General features: G+C 43.9%; 1 protein-coding gene across 3 annotated transcripts in view; it reads right to left on the bottom strand.

Annotated features, from left to right (window-relative positions):
• The window catches only part of slc35f3b (solute carrier family 35 member F3b), a 62,523-nt gene continuing 35,788 nt past the window's right edge, over positions 1-26,735 (bottom strand). For all 3 annotated transcript variants that reach the window (XM_076285068.1, XM_076285067.1, XM_076285069.1), the window contains 6 exons: positions 19,888-20,233; positions 15,535-15,754; positions 5,313-5,438; positions 3,889-4,081; positions 3,407-3,496; positions 1-2,044 (listed from right to left, as the gene is read on the bottom strand). In XM_076285068.1, coding sequence (XP_076141183.1) covers positions 1,803-2,044; positions 3,407-3,496; positions 3,889-4,081; positions 5,313-5,438; positions 15,535-15,754; positions 19,888-20,233 — 1,217 coding nt within the window. In that variant the 3' untranslated portion in view covers positions 1-1,802. The remainder of the gene's footprint in view (positions 2,045-3,406; positions 3,497-3,888; positions 4,082-5,312; positions 5,439-15,534; positions 15,755-19,887; positions 20,234-26,735) is intronic.

The raw sequence follows: 26,735 nt of genomic DNA on the forward strand, positions 1-26,735 counted from the left end.
ACTCTATTGCAAAATGGGATGGGATGGCAGTGGAGCAGTCTGCTTGCTGTTCTGTGGGTCATTTCTGCATGCGTATCCTGTCAAAATGACCCGACATACCCCTCGATGAGGGCAAGTCCACTGGATGCAGATGTGAGAAAAAAAGAAAAATAAGAATCTATCCATTCATGTATTATTGAGTAGCTCAGGAAAGAAAGCAAGGAAAGGGTCTTGGCCCTGGTGAGTGCAAGAAGCGTGGCGTTTGAAAGCATGGCAGAAACCGAGGCTGCAGTCCCATCTTTTACCTCCTCATAAGAAAGTTTTTTTTGTTTCTTTTTAAAAAAAAAATAAAAAAATAAATGAAAATGAACGTGCATTTTGAGAAATGGTCATACATTCACGACATGGCGGACCAGGCTCCACGGTCCAACCCCTCCAGCGCTTGCTCCGCCTCTGTGCCAGCCATCAGCCCTGGAACCTCCTCCATGACCTGGAAGTGTTCTCACAGTGGTTAGACTTGCCTTGGTAAGGTGAAAGGTGATTGATGAATTGAGCAAGAGCTTTGAATGTAAACCAGTCTAAAACAAACAAAAACTGTTAGCGGTCTTTCGAGAAAAAAGTCCTCCTCCCCGTAGTGAAGTCTGATAAGTCATAAGCTCTCTCTTACTGACTTTATATCGACTTTTTAAAGATACCGGTACTTCTTCAATGAGGAGCTGATATGTCCTAGTTTGGCATGGGCAACAGAATCGGTGGACAGGTGACAGACATGTCATCATTGACAGAACACTTGCATTTTTCTGGGGTTTTTTCCTCATGCATTTTGTCTGACATATGCCATGGTTTGTATCCTGGAGCCCCATTTGGGTTACCTATTAGCCTGCCGTGCCGGGAGAAGGAGACAGTGCCATGCTGACAGTCTGGGGGAGCTTGTGTGCCCATCTGAGGGCATTTGACAGATAATAAGCAGCTGTTCCATTTCCCAACCGGAGTGGGCTTTGGGAGAGGGACGGCACAGCTGCAGCAAGTGCTGCACTCAAAATTGCAAGATTGCGGTGGCTTCCATCCCGTTGGTATGAGTTTGACTTTGTTGCTCAGCACCACGTTTACCGGCACTGACTATCAGTAGCTTTCAGTGTTCAGCATCCCTTTATATTGGCGTTAGGCACAGTCCAAGGTGTTTGCTAATCAGTGCAATGCCCTGAAAATGCCACAAAGGGTTTCACCTGAGAGACAGAAAAGTCCTCAAACTAGTCTCCCGTGAGCATCACATCCTCTCTTTTAGGTTCAGCAAAAGAGTCCTCTTAGACACTAACAATAATTTGTGTTCATCACACAGTACATTTCAAGTCCAGATCCTCCATTTATGTGTTCATTCAAATTAGAAATATTATGAAACAAAGATAACCAAACAGCATTATATAAAGTGGGAGGCATGACGTATTTGGAAAGTATAGACCTCAGTAAGGATGGCTTTGTGGTGAGCATCAAGGAGATGACACTCAACATTAACACTAGCCCATGCAACGCAGCTCCAAACAGTGATGACCAGACAGGGTAAAGGGAGGTCAATTAAAAAACAGGAATGGACTGTGCTTTTTTGTATTTAAATTAATGAGGGCATCAACATCCACCTCCATCAGGAACCCATGAGTTCCTCTGATGGGCTGACTAAACTGCCGGACAAAATGAGCCAATAAAGAAGCAGGTGAGACAGGTGCACCAGGCAGAAGTAACAGATAGCCGATCCAGTTGGTTTGCGCGTGTCCGAGTGCGAGTGCAGTGTTTGGTGCAGCAGAGGGGGTTGGACTGAGGGATTGGGCTCAGTGAGTGAACGTGGACATGGACGTCCTGTTCCTGCGGTTCCAGTTGAGGCTCGAATTGGTGCCGGCCTCGGCGGCGCCCTCTGCTGGCTCGTCGCGCTTGCGCAGCTTCGTGCTGAGCTGGATCAGGCACTGGTCCCAGTCCTCGGGCAGCAGGAGCATGAGGAAGCCCAGGCAGATGATGAAGACGGCGATGAGGCGCACCGTGTTGAACTGGATGTCACACGTGTACAGGTCCACCACTGTAGGGGCAGCACCACACACAGGCATTTGTCAAGGGTTAGGTCTCAACAATGGACATTTGTTCTGTCATCTGCTGTCAATATTAATACATCTTTAAATAGTTCACAATCCATTTTAAGATTCCCAATAGCATGGAACAAAGTGGGCTCTTTTACCCACATGAACCTTTTGCAAATTTGGGATTTAGGATGTCTGGCCAAGAGCCGTTTCCAATGTCCCTAAAACAGGGGCATGCAAATACAATTGCTTATCCGGCATGGGCGTGTATTTCTTTGGAATTGAGTGAACAGCTGAATTTAAAACCTTCGTTTACAAGATTGCTACACTTCTGAAATTAGTTGGTATGAGTTTAATGCACCAATTTAAGTCAATTTCACTGCTAGTTACGCCATAGCTGGAAGTCGTAAGTCAATGAACCTTTTCCAGACCCACTCCCAATTAAAATTGAGAAGGTCTGCGTGCTAACCAGGCTAGGACATTCAGCAAATGTTTTAAAGTTTACCCACAAAAAATACTGATAAAATAACTTTTGATAGAATCATAGTGTGGCAGTTAAGCACGGAAATGTATCACTTTGTGATAAAAGCATCACATTTTGTAGAGAACCTTGGATTTGGACCCTGGGGATCACGGCAGTCATTTTTAAAAATAAAAATATCAACAAATATGGGTTATGTTAGGTGACCCATATAGCACTAAATAGTACAAGTTCATGAAGTGTGATCAGAGTTTGTGTAGTCAGAATTAAAAACCATTCAAGAATTTACATTTAGTTTTAGTCATTTAGCTGACGCTTTTATCTAAAGCAACTGACAGAGCTTTCAACCACATTATAATCAATAGGCCAAAACCATATGTGTTGTTTTTACATTATCTGTGCCTGAGGTTCCTAATTCAAGTCGAGTTCATAACTGAACAACAGAATCATAAAGTGTATCTTGAAGTTCCTGTGACAAACTTAATGTATGCAGCTAATAAGGAAATATTTAGACGAGGTGAACTTCTCCCCACATGTAGAAAGGGATGCTACAAGGAAGGGAATTAAAACACACCTGACATCTGACCTAATGATGTCTTTGTGGTTCTTTGAGATATCTGTAAGTTCTGTTAAGGATTGGCATAGACAATAGGACTGGTTGCCTTTGTCGGTGCCACAACGCCCCCTATAAATATTCAACATCAATATCAAGATATTTCACTTGTAAAAGATGAATTTGATTGATTTAAGGTAAAATATGTAACTGTATTAGTTAGCTTGTCCCTTTGTAAGTTTTACCAAATTTGATGCTTTTATCATAAAATGAAAAAAATGTATCTTAACTATCAGAGGATATCTACAGTGGTAAGAATGAGTTGCTTACATGCATTGACAGGGACACTGAGGACAATCCCAAGGGAAATCAATGTTGGGTATGTTATTGCAATACCAAAATTCACCAGGATGTTGAAAGCTGGGAGAGGGAAACAACAAAAGGCAATCATAGTGTGCATAATCCTAGAGTCCTAGATATATGAAATATGAAACATAATTTTCATCCTGATGTTTTTTACAAATAATGCATGGGCAATCATTAAGTTTAGCTTTTCTTATTAATAGTTTGTCTCACCAACCACTGACATTACACTAAATGTTTCACTGTTGTCATTAAATGTTTCACTGTGTTGTCACTGTTGTAAATATGTAAATATAAACACTAAACTGTACTGTATAAACACTATACTTGAAACATTTAGGGTCGGTTTTCTGTGTCTGGATTAAGCCTAATCATAGACTAAAATAAAATACTTTTAGTCTATGACCAGGCTTTGTTCATGTACGGGAAACTGGCCATTAATGTCTTACCTAAAAGTAGACCTGCCACACCACACAAGTACGCCCAGGGAATGTCACTGGGGGAGCCAAAGTACTCCACGTGTGTGAAATAGAGGATGATGGGCACAAAGCTGATGAAGACGAAGTTGGCCCCGCCGACGATGCTCAGGAACAGCGCCGCCTCGCCGAACTTGGCGCTTCCCAGGACCAGCTTGAAGAGCACCTGTTTGAGGACACAGGCGAGCGGCTTGATGAAAGGCTCAAATCAATCCGGCACAGCAGCCGTAAATAAACAAGGCGCCGAGAAGGAAGGGGAGGACAAAGCAGCCAGCCAGGGTGTGTAGGCCAGCAGCGCTACTTTGCCTCTGAAACTCTGCCAGCTCTTTTTTTTTTTGTTGCTTATCGCTTATTTGGCTCGAGAGCCAGCCCGGGCAGCAGTGCTGTTGACTGATAATGAAGCACTCGGTTTTGCCTCCTTTCCTGCTGGGTCCACATATTTTACCAGGGCGGAGATCTAGAAAGTTCTAAATCTCAACTGACACCATTATCAATAGGACTCAGGGAAGTGTTGATTAAATGGCCCAATTCCACTGTTTTCCTAAACTGAAATGTGCTGTTTAATTTCAAGGTGCCACGCTTCAGCAAAGGATGCTCAGATCTTGGCTGAGAAAGGCATTAACTTTTGAGTGCATTATCATTAGGTTTGTATTGCTTTGTCCCCCTAACAGAGCCAGCTCCATTTACTGTAAATGGCTTTAGAAACAAACGACTGACCTGGGTATGAAACTCTGCCCCAGAATCCTAATTTCAACAAATTTCATACATGTGATGCAAACAACGAAAATCAAAACAATATGAGCATAATAGATACAATTGAACAAAAGGTGAGTGTGTATGTTTCATTGCAGTAGGTGGGATCTACTCCATGGACAGAGAATGACTACGAGGAGGAGAGCAGAATTTCTCACATCCTTACTAGTGAGAACAACACACAATGCTCAGAGCAGAGCTCTTATGTAAATATAAACAACAAACCGGTTATTCGGTAGACTGTCCCAATTATCTCCCTGTGAATCTGACCCTCTGTGCATCATCTGAGCTGTATACATGCATCATTAGCCTATTAAACTATCAGCTTGATTGAGGCGCCTCAGCCAAAAGTTCTCAATTGTTTTGCTGCACTACAAACATTTCAGTAAATGAGACCTCAAGGACAGTCACTAAAGAGCACCCGCTTGGAACACAACAGAGCCATTAGCCTAATCACTTTCCTTTAGTGAGTAATGCAAACTGGTAAGCTCTGAGGGGTACTGTAGGCTAGGCTTTGTGTAGCGCTCACAGAGCACATTCACCACAGACAGCATGAACAAACAGTGATTTATGGCACTGCAGTGTGGCAAGGGCCGAACACTGAAAAAAGCTAAGCGGATCCTACATTGAAGTTGTGATCTCACCTTGTAGAGGGCTGACATTGATGCAGAGGCGACCACCAGCGTGATCCCGATAACAGAGTGGCTGTGAAAGCCATCAGCGTATGTCATCATCACAATCCCTGCAATGGCCAAAATGGCTGCCACAATCTGCAAGGAGAGAAGAGAACGTAAGAAAGGGGAAGTGGAATAATAAAAGACTCAGGCACAGAATGGAGGTTATTAAGAACTAAATTCCATCTTGACAGGAGATAAATGCCTGGAAAGCAGAATTTAATCACACCGCTTTGTGACATAATGAGACTCTCAAATAGTTTTGGCACTGAATGAGGACCTGGAGAAATGGCGGAATGAATTGGATTAGAGGGGAATTGAAATAGAATCAAAGTTGAAATGACAAAGAGTTGGGAAACAAAGCCACGAAATAGAGCATACATTCCATCAGGACTCAGTGTCCCAGGAGAGAAGAGTTCCAGCCGCATCCATTCAGACAACATATGCATGATCTCAACCCAAATTCACCACCCTCTCCTTTCGCCTGACATCTATAGTGCAATATCTGGGCCACTCCTCAACAACTGGTGACATTACCAATGTTCAGTATCATATGTACAAGCTTCTCAAGACACGGGCCTTTGAACTGCCAGTTTGGTTTTATTTTTCAGTGATTGAACACAACTCATAGAATCATAGGCCATTTTTGAAAGCATTGCTTGCTAGTTGTGTCTGACAACAAACCTGACAAACACAATTAGCTTGTGCATGTTACATACAGTATTAGTTATTTACATTTTCCTTGAGACTTTAACTCTGTGCACGAATCTTATTATTATTACTGTGTATGAGTCTAATTTTGATTGATGTTGAGGGTAGATTGCTTGTCTGAGTGGGTGGGATGGGAGGGGTGGGGAGAGACTTTGATAAGCTAAGAGATTTTGATAAATGGAAAACCAGCAGGTGTCAAAGTCACATTGGTCATTGTAGACTACACTGCTGAACTTTTCAAAAATTCCCCGTTAGCGACCAGCAAAGTGCCCTTGAACATCTCAGAGATGGTAATAACGTTGATCTGATAACCCTCAAAGCTGCATCGGTTATCCTCAAAGCCTCCTGGTAGGCTAGGAGTGGGGTCAATCGATTCCTTCACACTGTTTACATACTGGCAGCTTTTACACATCTCAGCACTGCTTACTGACTATAATAACACACTGAAACACACAAATACACACACACTGAAACACACACACACACACACACACTCAAAAAAAAAAACTTTAGACACATGTTTCCATGTGTTAAAGTGTCTATACCAGGGGTGTCAAGGGGCCCAGACTTGTAGAGAATACATTTCTGACGATGTCAAAAAAAAATAAAAAATCTCTAGCCCATTCCTGTGAGGAGTTATGAATTTTCAAAAAAATAACCGAAATGCTCAATTCAGCCGCTAGGCGCAGCCAAAAAACAAAAAAAAAGTTCGGAGTTGACTGGTCCTGTGCTGTCAGTTTGGCTACATTGTCGGGAGAAAAGCAGGCGTTGCGACAAAATTCAGAGACAAAGTGCAGCCTGCAAACGGAGGACAAGATGTTTGGGCATTTTATTGTATTTTGCACCAGGAAGTGTTGTGTTTTAAAACACTAAACTTGGATCATGTTAAAGTGTGGTTGTGCAAACTGTAAATTTAATCAGGTTGCGAGGTCTGACTCACCGTCAGTTTGACTGTTTTCTTAGTGATAATGGCATTCTGTCTGGCTTACCATACCACGCTGTAGTACGGTGGTTAAGCCGAGGTGCCGTACTCAAGCGTTTCTTTGAACTACGAGAGGAAATTGGACAGTTCTTGGAGAAAAAAGGCAGACCAGTAGCAATTTAAATGCCCGGAATGGGTGCAGGATCTGGCCTTTATGGTGGATAGCCTATTACACAGCACCGCCACCTAGCCTACAAAATTATTTGATCTGATGTAACCTAATCGTATCAGTTGATCGTATTGCTCATGCACTGCTAACTTATGTTTGTTAAATTCATTTTATTTTTCATACATTTGCACATTTACATTTTTAAGGCAGGATATTAACTTTCTTCATAGCTCCCACTTGAGTTTAGTGTGGTGAGTTGGTTCAGGTGGTCAGATGTAAAAATGTAGGCCTATCCACTCAACTATAAAAATAAACCAGTTGTTTATGAGTGAAATGCATTTTATTTCAATTTCATTGGCCTCTCTGAATAAATGTGTAATAATCTAATATATCCCTTGTGATTATGTAGGCTATGTAGGCTGAAGGGTAAAGCATAGCCTACTGAAAAAAACTAAGCTGGAGATTTGGAGTTGTCAAAGAATGTTTTGCAATTATTTCACTGGTCCGGCCCACTTGAGATCAGATGGGCTGTATGTGGCCCCTGAACCAAAATGAGTTTGACACCCCTGGTCTATACACTTCCAGGTAAATGTGCGTACATTATACATTTGTATTTTTTGTATGTGTGTGCGTCACTGAATGTCGTGGATGTGTGTGCATGCCTATATGCACCTATGCATGCATGTTTCTGTGTGTAGGTATGTGTTGTGTGTGTGTGGTGATGAATAGGGACGATCGACTGCAAAGAGACTGGATTAGCAGTGCATTAGAGTGGTGTCAAGAAGACAAATGAGCTTTCTGCCTTTTCCCTTTTTTCCGCCAGGCAAGGAGTCTTGGAAATGTTGAGCAAAACAGCTCTCTCTCCAATCCCCCCACCCTCTCTCTCCCCCCCTCTCTCTCTCCACTCCCCCAACCCTCTCTCTCTCTCCACTCCCCCCACCCTCTCTCTCTCTATCTTTCTCTCTCTCTGTCTTTCTCCCTACCTCTCCTGCGCTTTCTCCACCACAGCCAGCCTGTCGCTTGTACCCTTGTTCCTCTCATTTTGAGTGGATGAGGGTGAGCGGCAAGGGGCAGTTGGCTTTTTTCTGGGTCAGGGACCCTTGCGCCTTCTCTGGCACTTTCTGTTTGCCTTCCTCAACGCTGCCTCAGCAAACGCCTCAATGTCGAAGTGCGAGGGCCAGGCCGGGGGGGGGGGGGGGGGGGGGGGGAGTGGGAGTGACGAAATGGGCCAAGACTCGGCCCGGCTCCTTGCGCTGGTACTGTAGGCAACCTTCCATTTCCTTCTCCTAAAAATATCCCAGGCACTGCTGCACTCCTCCTTAAGCACACCCTCCACCGCCGCCGCTGCGACAGAGCGAGCACTGGTCTGGTTTCTGTCTCCGCTCGTATCCGTTCCATTAACACACGTTTATTTCCTACGCTTCTTTGTTTTGGTACCTATTCAGAGAATGTATTCCCTTTCCAGCAGAGGAACGTTTCATCATCCAAGTGTTCTACTCAGACTCCAGTGCAGTTCTGTGCTTTCTACTCATCGGGCTAGGGCTGGCACAGGAGACCAAAAAGCACTCCATACATGGGATAAATGAGTTCAGAGAGCACATTTTTCTGTCTGCAAGTGGCTGCTATAATTGACATCTTATCTTGCCACCTTCTCCACTTCTCACCTTTATTGAAAAGGTTTTCTTAAAATAGCTCCCAAAGACACACTATCTACTTTCTGTGTACCTCAGCAAGACAGAATATTGATAGTTTTGGGGGGGGCTCTCCATCTCTCTCCTCTACTTAACATTTCTCATTTGTACTCTCTCTCTCTCTATCTCTTTCTCTAATACCCATCCTCCCACTGTCTCTACTGTGATGGAAACTGCTGCAGACTTCAAAACAGCCAAGCTTACTGCAATTCCAATCATACAGCCAGAGAGAGAGAGAGAGAGAGAGAGAGAGAGAAAGGGAAAAAGAGAAACAGAGAGAGAGGAGTGAAAAGAAGGAGAGATAGAGAAAGAGAGAGAGGAGTGAGGAAAGAGAGAGAGAAAGAGGGGGACGGAGGGAAAGGAAGGAAATGAGGGAAAGAGAAAGGGAGAGCTAGAAGGAGAGGGAGAATAAAGAGACAAGGATAGAGAGAGAGAGAGAGAGAGAGAGAGGCTGCTGTTACCTGGGGCTTTCATCACATCATGGGGAGGAGAGTAAAAGAGAGCCATGGAGTAAAAGAGAGAGGGTGTGGGGTGAGAGATGGATGTGAGTGCTGAGGGAGGGGGGGGGGGCAGAGAGACTGGCAGGTTGAGACTCTCCACAGGGACCCTTCTGCAGTCCAGTACACACCAGCACTGACAGAGAGATCCTCTGGGTCTTCACATTCCCATGGGTCTCACTGTCTCCCTGCATGGATTACTCTGTAGTTACTTTAAGAGCTCTCTCTGGGCTCATAGATCACTGAATGTCCGTTCACTATGACCAGAACCTAAACCCTAAGGGATCGATTGACTGTGACATACAAATTCTTGAAACATCACTTAGTATTTACGCACTGCAGTATAATCATGCATGCTGCTAATAATGCTAGCTTGTTTATTTTGTAATATGTCAAGGATTTGTACACTGACACTCACTACTGGGAGGCCATACAAAAATATGGCAATATACCCATTCCCATATCCACTTACAGTTAATATGCCTTCCTAAGGTGGCTGTTGTTAGTTTCCAACACAACAGTATTATCAATGCAATTATGGTAACATATGCAGTAGAAAGGTATAATGCTCAAAAAATACTTTCAAAATATGTAAAACATACTTGCTAAAAATCCTCCAACAAATAGTCATGTGGCACTCCTACCTGCCTCAGGCAATCAGAAACACATAGCCGTCTGGCGCGCCCCTCCAGGCAGGTGTGTGTGTGTGAGTGTATGTGTGTGTGTGTGTGTGTGGTGTGTGTGTGTGTGTGTGTGTCTGTGTGTCTGTGTGTGTGATGGAGAGGCAGGAGCTCGCCAGGCTAAGAACACCTAGTGCTTTTAAAAGTTTCAACAGAAGGCTAACAGCTGTCTGAGGACCATTAGTGGAGAAAATGGGCGGGGGATCTACAGCTGCCACAGAACAGGTAGGAGCTGTGCTGCAGTATAATACCTTCTGGCAGATTGAGGCACCCAGAGGCTTTGCAGACAGCCACAGTCAGAATAGTAAACAGTCTGGCCCAAAGCATCAGTGGGGCTCCACAGAGAAGATACAAGACTTGACCTGTTGACCTGAAAACATCCCACATCTTGTTTTGAGAAAGCCATGGATTCTTAGGCTTAGGATCATGAGACCTGAAAACTAAATGACTTTGGTAGGGGCTAAAAGTACCATCTTATACTAAAAGTAAACCTGGAATTTGACATTCAAATGAGGTCCATTTAGAAAAAATATTACCTGGTATTGGTCAGCAACAATACGTAGCTGAATAAGTGGGGTCGTACCACATATTCAACTACATACCTACCCCAGAGCGGCTCTGACCTACCATTAAAGGTTGTATCAGCGATAGCGGGGATACGTCACTTCTGTTGATGTTCAAACAAAACAGAGAGCTAGCTCACTACTCCCTCCCCCTCCCTCCCGTGCAATTGAAACTCTCCTAAACTCGCATCTTGTCGGTTATTGGTTGAAACACTTTATTTTGCTTTTGAGTGGTTGCCAACCCCTGTTGGTAGCTATTGTTTTTGTGTACAGATCTCGGAGCCTAGGCTGCCAACAGAGACGCGTTTTTTTTTTTTGACGGACTGCTTATGGGGCAGGCAGCTAGCGGATCGTTAGGAAAGATTAGATGAATGTGATCATTTATGTTTGGGCCTGAAATCGCTGATACAACCTTTAACACACACACATACACACACTCACACACAGACACAGAGGTCCACACATCTCCTATCGGTCTGGTTTCTGTCTCAATACAAATCCCTTCCGCAGGGATTGCTTTACTTCCCTTTTTAAAACAAACCACTAAAAGTATGCATTAGTAGGATCTACTCTTGAGAGTCAGGATAGGCCTTTCATACAGAAACTCTCCTGGCTTTCCTTCAGGGCTGCTACCAAAAGCCTGTCCACCCATCTCTTTATAACTCCCCACATCTAGCAGTTTACTTCAAACACTATCTGAAGAGTTTAGTTACAAAACTTAATATCTCAATTTTTAAGAATATTATTAAGTCATATTATTTAATTGTGTATTTCTAGCTGTGTTGTTTTGACTGAGTAAAGATAAATCAAATAACAATAACCCAATTACAGTTCCATTGATATTACCTAAAAAAACAAACAAAAAAAAAATGATTTATGAATTAAAATGGAGGATATACTATAACATTTGGGAGCCAAACTTTTCATCTCATTACAGTCAAGAGAATATGCTGTAATGCAGCCCAAAATAGGCTACTCAAGAAACTGAGCAGCCTCTCGCTCCGACCTGTTCTAGAATCATCTAGAATCTAGTATCTAGAATTTGAAGTGAGCTATTCTACAGTAGAACCTATTTTGCAGAACCTATTATACAGAGCCGTGCTATGGCTACTGCTATTGTGTCTCACTGACATGGTTCTCATTTGGTGAATGAAAGGCTCCCATTTGTTTCCATGGCTGATGCTATGCAAGCTACTTCAGCTAAAGAAGTATAAAAAGACTCAGTATAGGTAAAGGTTTATTTGTGATTCATTTGAATATTAGGAGTTTGATGCATAAAATTGATTTGTTAAGAGCTTGGCTTTCTTATAATAAGCCCAGCGTTATCACACTTTCTGAAACATTGCTGAATAATGATATATCTGATGCAGATGTCAAACTTGATGGTTATACTCTGTATATAGCAGACAGGGGTACTCGTGGTGGGGGAGTAGCCACCTATATCTCCTCTCACTTATCTTCTGAACTCATTATACCAAAGGAGAGAGCTGTACATTTTGAATGCTTATTTGTTAATATTGCTTTTCATGAAAACAAGCAGATAACCATAGGTAACATCTATAGACCTCCAAATTCTCCTGTTGAATCGACAAATTGCATTCTTGCTACTATTAATTCATTAGACCATGCAAATGAGTTGATTTTACTGGGTGACTTCAATCGGAATTGGCTGGATCGTTCATCCTTTCATGAGAAAAATTATTTAATGGTCTAAACCTTACTCAACTCATTACTGAGCCGACTAGGGTGGTTAACAAGTCCAAGTCTCTTCTGGATTGGATTTTGGTCACCCACCCAAATAGAATATCTCAATCTGGTCTACTACCAGATTGTTTTAGTGATCATTCAATTGTTTTTTGTGTTTGGAAAATAAGTCGACTGCCACCTAAAGTAATTAGGATAAGGCAGTACAAAAAACTGAACACAGAGGCTTTCATCCAAGACTTAATAAGCATTAATTGGTCCAGATTTCAATTGATCCCTTTTGTTGAAGATGCCTGGAACTTCTTTCTCTCTGAGGTTCTTAAAATCATAGACAAACATGCACCTTGGACTTCTGTTAAGGTTAAGGGTAGTCATTTACCCTGGATTGATGGTGATTTAATACATCTATTTAAACAGCGAGATAAAGCCTGTGCCAGTTACCGCATGACAAAAGACGCTGCTGATTGGGCAGAATATAAGAAATTAAGAAATGCCTGTACAACCAAAACAAGAAATGCAAAATCAAATTACTATAAGCATTCTTTATCAGACGACTTTAAAAACCCTAAGCTTTACTCTTTAAAGCTAAACTCTTTAATTAACAAAAAAAACAATAGTCTTCCTGACAAACTTAGAGTGAACAATAATGTGATCACTGATCCTATTTCAATGGCCAATGCCCTCAATGAACATTTTTCCTCCATTTGTTGTTCTCAATCACCTGAGGTCACTTGTTCTAATGTACAGATACTGTGAACAACAGCTCATTTTCGTTTTCAACAATACATCCCTCTGAAGTCCAACAGGCAATATCAGAAATAAAATCTTCTAATGGAGCTGGTCCTGATGGTTTGGACATCAAGTTGATCAAACTTTCCTCTCACGTCCTAAAATTTCCACTCTGCCACTTATTCAATTTGTCACTCTCCACATGCTCAATTCCATTAATGTGGAAATTTGCAAAAGTAACAACATAAAGGTGGTGATTCACTTGATGTCAACAATTATAGACCGATTTCCATAATCAGTAATGTAGCTAAAATATTTGAAAAGCTTATTTTTAAGCAACTGTCTAAATACGTCAATGACTTCTCCCTCTTGACTCCAAATCAATCTGGATTTAGATCTAATCACTCTACAACAACTGCCCTTACAACATTTACCAATGATATTTTTTCAGCACAAGATAAAAACTGGTCTACTGGTGCAATTTTTATTGACCTCACTAAGGCATTTGACATGGTCAATCACTATATTCTGCTTGACAAACTTTATGCTATTGGTCTTTCCAAATCAGCTGTTCTCTGGTTTAACTCATATCTTCATTACAGACGTCAAAGCGTGTCTCTTGATGATTCTCTTTCCCAACCTAGAATAATTGAAACGGGTGTCCCTCAGGGCTCTTCCCTAGGGCCGCTTTTATTTTCCATCTTTATAAATGATCTCCCAAAAATGAGCTTAGACTGTCAGATTCATCTATATGCAGATGATACAGTTATGTATACATCAAAACTCGATATATCTGAGATACAAAACTCACTTCAATCTGATTCGTATTCAAACATGGTTTTCTTCTAATCTGCTTCTGTTGAATAAAAAGAAGTCAGTGTTTCCCATACATTGACTAATCTGTGGCGGGGCGCCACAAAATAAAATCGGCCGCCACAGATTAATATTCTATGTTTAATTTAATTTAATTTAATTTAAATATAAGGTCAAATCCTTGCATTGCCATTGAGCTGCGCTTTTTACGCACGCAGCCTTTCCTTGCCCCGCCCTGCTCTCTCTCGTAGCCGGCTGCCACTCCTCTGAACAAAATATTCACAATTGTTGAAGGATTGTTGTTGCCACATAGAAGCATTGCATAGAAGAAGTCTGGCTAAATTGCTATTAAATCCGCTTAGCATCGTGACCATGCTGTGCAAATTTGTTCAAAACTGCTGCATTGAAGTGAACTCTGCTAAGGTCTTATCACAACATAGTAAGCTACATTGAAGAGACTAAACTAAGTTAAGTTATGAAATCTCAGTATCTCAAAGCTAACGTTAGAATACTGTTTGGATGTCGAATTTAGCATGCTTAGCCTACTTACAGCTGCTTGTCAATTTCGTTGAAGGGCTCATTTTATTGACTCTGACACTGGATGTTTGCAAAATCCCGATGTAAATGGAAAAGTGTTTTCCAAAATTCAAAAGTGCTTGTCCCAAGGAGAAGTACGAACCTTTATTTTAACTATGTAGAAAACTTTATGAATTGCATCCACACATCAGCAGCCTTTCAACTGTGTTACAATTGCAAGGGTTCCCTCAAACATCAAACGTCTTAAAGTGACAGGCACTCAATTAGACCCCCCCCCCCCCGCCTTCTTAATTATTTACATACAAGCTGCAACTGTTTTCCTCTTGCCTGATAATTTCTTTATGTGTATGTATGTGTATATATTTGTGTATGTATATGTATGTGTGTATGTCTATATGTGTGTATATGTGTACATATATGTCTTCATGTCTTTATGTATGTATGTTTGTATGTTTATAATGTATGTTTTTCTTTCTGGAGGTCCCCTCGAAAACAAGATGTTACATCTCAAGGGGTTTCCTCTTAATACATTTCAAATTTCAAATTTCAAAAAAATTTCAAAAACAACCTTCTCCGTCTTCTTTAATTTCCCTCAGTTTCGGCACCAAAACCACACCATATGACTACTAACCACAGCCCCAAAAAACAAAAAAACTTTGTGACTGCCCTTCTTTTCCTTTCTTCAAAGCACATCTCAAGACCTTTTTGTTTAATGATCACTTCTCCTCCACACCCAACACATCTATAGCTCTATACACATAGCTTCTCCTCCACACCCAACACATAGCTCTATACACATAGCTTCTCCTCCACACCCAACACATAGCTCTATACACATAGCTTCTCCTCTACACCCAACACATAGCTCTATACACATAGCTCTATACACATAGCTCTATACACATAGCTCTAGCTTGTCTTGTTATTGTCTTGTTATTGTTTGTCTGTTGTTGTGTTTTCCTTCTACTATGTAAAGCGACCTTGGGTTTGAGAAAGGCGCTATGTAAAATAAAATAATAATTATTATTATTATTATTTACATTAGTACGTATATGATTGAAAATAATGCCCATGGGAAACAATCTCACTGACACCAACTACCTTCCGTGGCCTTGCTGAAGGCAACCCTCTAAAGGCCCAAAGCCTGGGCAGCTCCCCCACTCCCATGGAACTCACCCGTACTCCCATGAAGCGGTCCCTCAGAACGATCCAGGAGAGCAGGAACACGAAGGCCTTGTTACAGCAGAAGAGGGCCGACACGTCCGTGGTGTTGATCTTGCGCAGCGCCTGCAGGTACAGGTAGTTGGTGAGCGTCCACAGGAGGCCGAAGGGAGCCACCTTGGTGAAGAAGACCTTGGCCGTCAGCCCATCATCCCCAAAGAACCGACAGCACTCCCTGCAAAAAGAGGGACAAGTAAGACATACAAAGCTACACACACACACATACACACACATACACATATATACATGTTCAAATGTACGCACATACATACACATCATTAATACACACACGTGATTGTCTTCAAGGAAAGAAACAGTATTATCAATGTCAGTGAATGGTTCACTAATATTTCCGTTTGTAGTTCCGTTTTCAGCATGAAATATTGTTCTATTTCTCAGAAGTTCCACTTTGCCCTTTCTCAGCACACACCACGCTCCGCTCAGCAAATGTTCCTTCCTTTCAGTAATGACTGTTGGCTTGCAGAAATGTCTAAAACATCATCTTCTTAAACTCACCGGGGAGGTAGCCGTCAGCTACAGAGTGTAAAACATATTTTCATGTACACCAGCCATGGAATGGGTGAGATTTATTCCCATTAAAAGTGTATGCGTTGGGTTTTTTACATGTTCAGCATTATTGTTTATGATAATATGAACAATGGTAATATGAAAACTCTGAATGTTACAGTGACTCTTACCAGGACATGCATTGCGAAAACGTGCATTCAAACAATGAAAATATTCAGCGGGTTAATTATACAAAATCAATAGTGAAACAAAAGCAGACTGCATTCAAATGACGTTGTTATTCATACCAATTCAACATTCTGCTTTGATACTGGATATATAGTGGATGCATTGATTCTCTCTCTCTCTCACACACACACACACACACGCTTGATGGTGTTTAAAGCCCCCACCGTCGACTTCAAGGCCCCTAACCATAACATTAACCCTAACCCTTCCCTAACCCTAGTGCCTTCCATGCAGCGCTGCCTGGAAGATGACATTGGGGGCTTTAAACACCAAGTAACCACACACGCACACACACACACCCACATACACACACACACACACACACACACACACACACACACACACACACACACACACACACACACGGAGCAGCAGTCTCTTGGCTGCAGCCCATCAGTGGTTCTAGCGAGGACCAAATGAAGTGTGACAGCTTGGGAGAACCGGCAGAGAGCTCCCCTCTCACATGATGGCTTACTCTCAACTCTCAGCCAGGCCGTTGTCAGACATCCACACACATTCACCCATACTCCCAAACACAAACATCCCAGCATCCCAAACACCACCTCAGCAGCATGCAGGACCACCTCGGCCACCCTCTCAAACCCATCGACAGGCCACAGATGTATCCAGCCTCTGAAGTATCATAAACACTTCAGCTTTATGGCTTTGATTGGATTTCAACTGGCGTCTTCTTAACACACCGCACTTTGATCATTGATCAGACTGTCTGGCCCTGGTGGAATGTAGCCCTAAGCTTTTACTTTTGATCATGCCTTATCATTCTTGTTGAGCTACCAGGAAAGACACTAGTCTACATCAAGATTCCCTTCATTAAGAGTAATTAATTGCAAAAGTTAACACAGACTACTGCGATTTATGTTAGTTAATTAGTGTTAGGTAATTGATGGATTATTCACATTAATATATGTATTTAAAGATCTTATTACATAATGTATATATTAACTTTTGATAACTACCTTTACAAATCAACTTGAGTTAAAGCTGCTTCTAAAAATCAAAGCAGGCAATGATGTGCTTTACTGTAGGTTGTGGAATATCAGTAACAATGTTTTCTATTATCTACCAATTTTTATATCATACTATATTTTATCCACTGATCCAAAACTTTATCATGTGACAAAGACTACAAGTCATTTCTTTAATGGAGATCCTACTCAGCACCTACAATGATAAATACGGTAATCGACCAGGGTCAGTGGGCAAAATTGAGGTAGATTATTTCCTCATCAGGTTCCTCACTCTCTTAAAACTGCAAATTAGATTGTAAGGCAGTTCAATCCCATCCTCTGTTAAACCAGAGTGCAGAAAAGCCTCGCTTGCTTCAGTTCATCAGAGCAAAGTGGTACACAGGAAGAGTGTGATGTGGAGAGAGAGCTCAGAGGTCCTACTAGACCCAGAGCTGCACCAAGAGGGACTGCCTAAATTGCTGATGCATTCATAAACAAACAAGTGGCTCCATCCTTCCGACTCATTAAGCAGAGAGGTCCATGAAACCCAGTATAAAGCAGTTTGGGGGATTGACTTGGTTGCTGTCAAGGAGGGCTGAGGGTGTGTCCCATTTAAACACACCAACCAAAACACTCCCTCAGCCAACACACCCACTTATCCACCCACACGAACAAGGCAAGCCACAAAACAGCGGCTCAGTGAATAGGAGGTCAGGCCCTTCTTTTTATTACTGGAGCCTTGGACAAGGTCCCGGATCAATCACAATGACATCTGCGGTCTGTGCTTGCCACGGCACCGCGGGATCAGGTGGACCCAGGCCAGCGGCCTCCCCCCTGCTCACTATCCCCCCAGCACCGCTGCACTCTCTATTACTGATAAAGCTGGGCTGATGTGGAACAGGGAGTTCTGGGAAATCAACACCGACCAGCTAGTCCATCTCCTCAGCCACACAGGAACAGTGCTGCAATGTGTGTGTGTGTGTGTGGAGGGGGGGGGGGGGGGCATGTGCGAAACTCCTATGTACGACCAAGTTGTGATGAGTGAGCGTTTCTCCAAGCACTAGGCCTTCAGACAAAAAACAATGGAAAGGAACGAAAAACTAGGTGAGTCATCGAATGTGGTCAGGAGTTTCACTGACGCAGCCATGCGAGGTCACCGGCAAGCTCGATGCCTCAACTAAAAAATCCCTACAAAAAGAGGGAAACCAAAAAAGAGACCTCTTCCAAAGGCTTCTGTGGATCCGTCCCTATAACTGCGTTTGATCCGCTCTCCTCCCCGGCCCTTCCCATCTCTCCCTCCTCTCTTAAGTCTCCCGCGCTGGTGCTGCCAGCTGCAATCTGAATAAGTACAAAGCACAAATCCCGCTCAGGATGCCGGGCACGTGGCTGCTCCTTGTGGATGCAGGAGTAGACATCATGCACAGAGCTCTATCCCATAGCTCCCTCCTTCTCTCCCTCCCTCTCTCTCTCCCTCCCTCTCTCCCCTGCATCGACCTCACAACTCCTCCATACAGTAGAGACGGTGTGAGGTGCATCTTAAAAAGTGCAGGAACTCCCTCTCTCCCTCTCCACCAGAGCAGCCCAGAACAGCCCAGACCGACTACTAATCATGAGAAGAGATTCCGCACAGGAAGTCCCGGCCCCGTGCGTATTCCTAATACTATCATCGTGCCCTTGAGCCGCATCTGATAATGTCAAGGGCTATCTCGAAGCTGAACACTGCCCTTAAATGTCCTCCTGTCATTGCTATGGTCTCTCTGCCTAGGTACAGCTCTAGTTTAGCTGTTTTTCAAAAACAAGTAGTGTTATTTACATGTTGCAGTCTGGTATCTGATATTTTATTCAGAAAGTAAACCAAGTGTTAGTGCAAGTGTTAATTTTTAATTAGCTTGGTACCTCGGAGGTAAAAACGTTCATTTGTGGAAAACTATTACCAACGTGCACAAACAAGGCTGAGAATTCTAGGTGATTAATGAAATGTTTTGCTGTGTATACACTCAACACATGGCCCAGAGACAGGTTTACACGCCAACGTGATCAACAGCATGGTTTGGGGGCAGTAATTAAATTGCAACAGCAAGGTTTGGGGGCAGTATTAAATTGCACTGGGTCTCTGTGCTCAGCTTTTCCCAGAGAGAACTACGCAACACACCTCAGTACAGTACAACTGTAGACGTGTGATTAGCAAGACGATATTCACATAGTGCCACAAAAATGAGTCAAGCCAGATCATTTCCTGTGTTATACACTTAACTGAATGTTGAGGCTCAGATAAAAGCCTAGCGATTAAATGTATGCACTTATGAGATAAAAACCTAGATAAAAAGGTGTATTGATCAGATTAAAACCTAGTGTTTTAGTATAGGTTTTTGTCAAATCCCTTGGTTTGATTTTTTAACTTTTTACAGACAAGACAGTAGAGATTGACAGGACAGAGAGATAGGGGTCAGAATTCAACCCGTGTCCACATTTGCACATAGTCCCATATGTGGTCAGGCTGCTGCTGCTTGCGTCACAACTGTGCTGCCCCACCACAACGTTTTCAGCACCAGCTTGAACAAGAGGCGTGGCACACCTGTCTTACCTGAACCTCTGCTTCGGCGTCTGCCTCTCCGGATTTTTGCACATGTGCCCGACGTAGTAGAGCGGGAAGAAGAGGCAGTTCCAGGTGGTGGCGAACCACGTGAGTGTGAAGGGTGCGTCGAACTGCTTGAACGTCAGCTTGGCCAGCTGAGTGGAGCCGGCCCAGGATGAGCACACGCACATCACCATGGCGATGCCCCACAGGGCCTTGCGCACCTGCAGCGCGGTCACCCGTACGCAGCAGTGCAGCCGCCGCTTGCCGGAGGAGCCTCCCTCTGTGCTGGTCCCCACCGTAGAGGCCTGGCCGTCCGACGTGCCCACCACATTCTCCCGCGGCCGGTCCTCCCCTGTGGCACACACACACACACACACACACAGACAAGCACACATACACACACACACACACACAGACAAGCACACATACACACACACACACACAGGGACACAGACAAGCACACATACACACAGATACACACAAACACAAACACCCACACACAAAGAAATCCACACACACACAAAGAGAGAGCACTTAATCAATGAAACAGTCAGTGACAGCATTATTGCACAAACAGTGAAGTTTTCGATTGCTTCAGCTACAAGCCTGCTCTGTTCTTGTTTCCGTGTCCCAGTGAGGGTATCTTGTCTTGTTGCGTGTCTCTGCCCTGGCTCAGATTCTGCCCATTTGTTTTTCCTGCTCCTTTTCCGACGCACTAAAAATAGCCTCTCTCCTCTGGCTTAATTGAGCCAGAAAGTAATCAATCAGACCTCTGAGTCCCAAATCTGGTAATCAAGTACGGCAGCCTGCTTGCCCTGGAGAAGACGTCGGGAGAGAAGGAGGAGAAGAGAGAAGGAGAGAGAGGGAGCGCCTGCACTGCTAGAGGAGAGAGACGAGAGAGGCCACCTCTGCTGACTCGTCTGACAGGCAATGACAGTCTCTCCTTCGCCACTCGCTCCAGGCGTCCAAGATTTTCAGTTGTGTCACTTTTATGTGCCACAAGGCCAGAGGTACCACACTAGCCCCCCAAAAAATAGTTTGTTATTTACCACTAGCTGAGAGAGGAGGCTAAAGTTCAGCCTCTCTGTCTCTCTAGAGAGAGAGAGAGAGAGAGAGATGTTATATAATTACTCTATATTTACTATTATACATAATTATCATACTTGGCTCTTCTCATTCACAATCTACGCCTACTAGCTGCCACTTCTACTAGTATTCCGGCAACCAGAGTTGTTCACCACCCACCATGGGTTGAATTGACACTAATAATGTACTGTGTGTCAGAATACTGCCACAGGTTTCCCAACTTTCCCTCCTTTCCTCGTTGTGATTATTTGTGAGGGATGCGTACCACAGCTGCCAGCACATAATGCAATGGCCACTCAAATAGGCTGGCCACTAACTCCGAAAGGGAGTAAAGTGCCCTGGTTAAGTGCCAAACTAATTAAATGATCAATCGCTTTGGTGTAAAGTTTCTGACTGTTTTGCCCTTATAAAACCCAATGCTGGTACTCTAATGGATTTTTGGATGTTCCCCAAGAGACTTACACTGTGACACAGGAGGGTATAGGAGACTCACGTGACAAATACTGTTAATTGAAGCCATTCGTTTTTACTGTAAGTGGATGGCCATGTTTGGGAATCACATTTCCTTGTAATATGTGTAGAGAAATGCTCACTTGGTTCTTGAACAGGTGCCTGTGGTGGTGGCACACAGTCCTCTGTGAGACAGCATGAGAGCAGTACACATTAAGATGTCCATCCAGAGCATTTCATACTATTTGTTTTTGTATGAAAATAATAAGTTGAACTTTGGGTGGCTGTCTGATTTTCATTATAAATGATCCTCTGCAGAGAAACTGTATTGGCATTTGGAAAGAAAGTGTAGTGTTCACACAGCTATAGTGTTCACCGAGATGAACCGTAAGTGAGGGGTAACAATGAAAAATGAGATGTCAAACAAAAGTTACGCCTAGCAGCAAGTGTGTGTGTGTGTGTGTGTGTGTCTGTGTGCAACTGTGTGGACTAAGCAAGCAAAATGCAAAAAGACTAGCAAAGTACCGCTCTATTTCTGCAATAATATAGTGTATCCATTTGGAAACGATGATGCCATGCTAACCCATAATCACCAGTGCAGAAAGGATGAATAGCACAAAGCATTCCGTGTTTGATCAGACCTATCTAAGCATGTAACATCAATGTTTGGATCTGTAAATTGTGTTAAGGTCCAAATAAAGGCATTAAAATGTGTTTGTGTGTGTGTGTGTGTGTGTGTGTGTGTCTGTGTGTGTGTGTGTGTGTGTGTCTGTGTGTGTGTGTGTGTGTGTGTGTGTGTGTGTGTGTGTGTGTGTGTGTGTGTGTGTGTGTGTGTGTGTGTGTGTAAAAAAGCACTGAGGACCCTAATGTTGATCCACCCTAATAGTATCACAAACAGACCCCTGTACCCGTCTTCTGCAGTGAGACTAATGCGATGTGAAGGCTGCCCTCCACTTCAGACCCCCTAATCTGTGAGTGGAGCTGCACCGCCTCCAGACACACATCTCCACATCAGCGTGAAGGAACAACCACCGAGACAGATGCAGGCATCAAGCTCTCTAATGACACAATGATATCACACTAAGCTGCCTCTGCCTTTGTGACATGCTATGTTGGTAAAGAGCTTGTGAGCCACATTATAGCCTGTCGTTTGCGGTGGGTTATGTTGTTCGAGACACGACGGATTTCAATAATGATGTAGCCTAGGCCAGCATAATGGCATACCACAGGGGTGCCCCAAAGCTGCACTTCTCCACCCTCATTTGTAATAACATAAAAACATGAACATTTATCTGCAGAAAATATCAAACACACTTCAAGTCTCAGATCCCTATTAAGACACAGCTAACATAATACACAATACCATACAGTCCACCAAGGACACTTTTGTTTACACATAATGAAATAACTGGAGTGATGTAACCTTCCTGACATCCTTTTCTACAATTTCATTCAAGTAGACGTATTTCATGAGGGCAGGTCATTAGCTGCTTGTAGCTGTAACCATTGCACTGTTTTGTCAGAAGTAGAGAGAATATTTCCAATTATTGTTCAGCAAGTAAGTAAGCTTTCCATGTTGTTCTATTAACATATTTAACTATACATATAACATGCATATAGTAACAAACAAATATAATGCATGTGCAGTTAGTATGTTCATGATTATTCACACTCATAGAATGTGAATATTTTCCAATGTTTTCATTTTCTAATTCTTCTGTAATGTGCATGTTATTTATTGCCATTTAGACTACAGCTAAAACTTTGCCACTGAATGCTCCGTACAGTATCTGTTGCATACAGGCAGATTTAGTGTCCTTATCTGTTGTCCTGGTGAGCTTATAAATCACCACTGGGAGTAGCGTGGAAACACACACACAAGCAGTTGCCTTTTGTCTGACACGCACACAAACAAAAGGAACTCCGAGCCTGTCGTCGTCACGCTCAAGGTCACCTCCGGAAAGGCTGACCGGTTTGTCAGTAGCGCTCGTGCGTTCTGCTCCATATTTCCCTGTCCACAGTTCCCCATCACAGAGCGGTTTTAATCTCCAAAACCCAGACGCAGCCAAGCATAACAACACCAGAGGAGTCTGAAGCCCAAATAAGCAGTTTTCAGACCGCCCGCATTCTGTGCAGCCACTAAAACAACATCTACTGCGCCGGTTGTTTTGCACCCTGCACGGCGCCTGTGCAATATTTGCTTGTTCTGTGACCTTTACATTAGGTATCGCCATAATTTTAATGAACTCACTCTGTTAATGAAACGGAAATCAATAAAACATCAACCCCACATATTCATAGTCTCACAGCAAGACCTGGACAGCAAAATTCAGTCACTCAAACCGTAAAATGCTGAGGTGAGGTATTTTTTATATACCAATATGATTTGGTAGCTAATTGTCCAGAGAGCTAGCATGAAACCAGCGGATGGGGGTGTGCAGAAATCACTGAGCTCAGACAGTCATTGTGTAGTCAGCAACATTATGATGAGAGGCAAGAAAAAACATAATCTATTCTAGACCACTCAGACTGATTAACATGAGAGGCTGAAAACATTCTAGTGCAGATAGAGGGCCCTTCGAAAGATACCTTAGGCCTTCCTCACAAGGACACACATCTGAAGGATCACGATTGCATGACCCTGTAATTGCCAAATGGCTGGCCTTGCAACCTATCTGCTAATCCACCATCATTGCTACTGTCAAGGACTCTGAGCTCTAAGAGTCCTGAGGAACACCCCACGGAGTCCACTGGGGAGGTTAACGTCATCCATCATGCATTTCGCCTTGTATTTTTGAATCTTTTAAATACTGCAGCTGCTACTGCTGCGGCATGGTGGCCTACTTTTTCCCTAAGACTCCTTTTGCGCTAGATGAGTGCTCCCATCCCAGAGTGGATCCAGGTCTGTGTTTGAACGTTCACGTCGCCTGATAGGCAAACACAGACATCACGGAAAGGAGGATTAACAGGGCAAAGTCAAAAGTTCACGGCTGACATACAGTATAAAAGGCAACGCACCGGCTCCACTGACAGACAACACTTCTGAAGAGAGGTTAGCGGCGACAGGATGTGGTTTAGTTAAATACAATCCCTCTCATCTCAAGAGAGATAGCAGGGGAACAGTAGGTTTCAGAACTGCACGCCACAGTGTGTCTTCCTCCCCCTCCACATGCACTCTCTTTGACTGTCAGTGCTGCGTCTTTGTCTACAATCTCTTTCCCGCCTATAATCCTCCTCTTTGTCTTCCTCGTCCTGCTCTGCTTGCTCAGTGTAGTCGAGCACTCCTCCTCCTTCCCCTCCTCCTCCTCCTCCTCCTCCTCCTGCCTGCTCCACCCTCTCCGCTCCTCTCCTGTCCTCTCGCCCGGCCTGTCTCTGCACTGCAGAGCTCTCCCACTGAGAGACGCAAATCCGTCCGAGCTGCCAGTCCGTCCAGCCCTGGTGGCCGGCATGGCCATTTTCCACTCGGCCCAGTGGGGAGCCTGTGTCCTCTGCACCCCACACACACAAGCACACGCACTCACGGGCACACCAACACACACACACACACACACACACACACACACACACACACACACACACACACACACACACACACATACTCAGCGGGGAATACATTCTGACTTGTACTGTCTGTATGCGATCAGTGATGGGTGATGATACACCCCATGTGGCTAGGCAGGGTGTCTTGTGTGTGTGTGTGTGTGTGTGTGTGTGTGTGTGTGTGTGTGCATACATCGTTAAGCAGGACTGTATTTCTTTGAAGGCCAATCACTGCTCTGACTTTGATCTACTTAAGTAATTAAGCATTTGTGTTTGTGTGAATGTGTGTGTGTGTGTGTGTGTGTGTGTGTGTGTGTGTGTGTGTGTGTGTGTGTGTGTGTGTGTGTGTGTGTGTGTGTGTGTGTATGTGTGTGTGTGTGTGTGTGTGTGTGTATGTGTGTGCAACAGAGAGAGCAAGTTTGTGTGTGTGTGTGTCGTTTGCTACTTTCTGAAAACGACTGTGTGTTTGCATGAGAGTACTAGGAGGCACATGTCAACGGGGACAGGATGTTTTCATTGTGGGGTGTGTGAGGCCTCTGACTCATCAGCAGATGGGATGTGTTTGAGTGAGAGGGGGATGAAATAGCTATTCCAATCCTACATCTGCACTCCTAAAAGCTTTCAACATCTAACTTCCTTTTAACACTTGACTATTTTTCACTCTTCAAAAGACAACTGTTTTTAGATATTAAAAAGGTCATAGCATATCTGTACCCCTTAGGTCTAGTGTTACAATGCAACAGATATAAATAGAAGCAGTTGCTCCCCAATAGAAGTATGCAGCTCGACTTTAAAAATGTCCAAATCAACATCCTCCGTGACAGATTTGCCACTTTACACCTTGGATGTTGAGAGGCACAGGGTCCTGAGTCAGACGGGGGTGTCAGAGCGAGTAAACAGCGTGAAGGGGTGAGGCTGGCGCTCGCTGGTGTGTGTGGTGTGTGTGTGTGTGTGTATGTGTGTGCATGCGTGCGGGCCCGACTGTCTGTTTACTATCTGTGGCAGCGATGTTGGTGGCGACAGACACTCGCAGTCAGGGAGGGAGGACTCAGCTGCCATGGCACATCCTGGAGACCTGTCAGTCAGCGTTTTTATCAGCGTAGTGTAGGGGATGCTGCTGATACTCAGACCAAAATAAACACACACACACACACACACACACATGTGCACACACGTGCACAAGGACAAACACAAACACACCCAGACACATGCACACCGACAGACACACACACAGGTCAACTGCTGTAATACTCACACTCTCCTTCTCCAATGCCCCCCGGGGTGTGGACACTGATACAGTAGAACGCACAAGCAAACAGGTAATGGCTATAAACAAACACACACACACACACACCCTTCCCTCAACAGACCCCTGGTCAGGGTGGAGGGGGTCGCTGGTCACCGGGTTGCTCAATCCGTCCATGCCTGCACGAGCGCCGCCCCATTGAGCCCTGTGAGGCCCAGCTGGTGGAGCAGATGCCAGAGAGCACAGGCCACGGCAGGCCACCGCGCAGCCTCGTCGCTAACGCTAACGTTACTGCGCCACACTGCCCACTGACACGGCAACACTCAGTGTGGCACTGGCATGTGTTCCGTGACTGTGAGAGACTGTCTGTGTGTTTGTGTGTACAGACGTGGATGTGTTTACCTGTCACTGTGTATGTGTGTGTGTGTGTGTGTGTGTGTGTGTGTGTGTGTGTGTGTGTGTCTTGGAGCCATGGAGTGTGTGACAATGGTTACTCAGCACCTGGCATGGACAACAGAGAACAAAAAGCTTT

This window comes from Alosa pseudoharengus, unplaced genomic scaffold (genome assembly GCF_046254945.1).
Source record: "Alosa pseudoharengus isolate Yale_2024_CS ecotype anadromous, Long Island Sound unplaced genomic scaffold, YU_APseudo_1.1 YU_APseudo_1.1_scf_15, whole genome shotgun sequence".
In the NCBI taxonomy this organism is placed as follows: Eukaryota; Metazoa; Chordata; class Actinopteri; order Clupeiformes; family Clupeidae; genus Alosa; species Alosa pseudoharengus.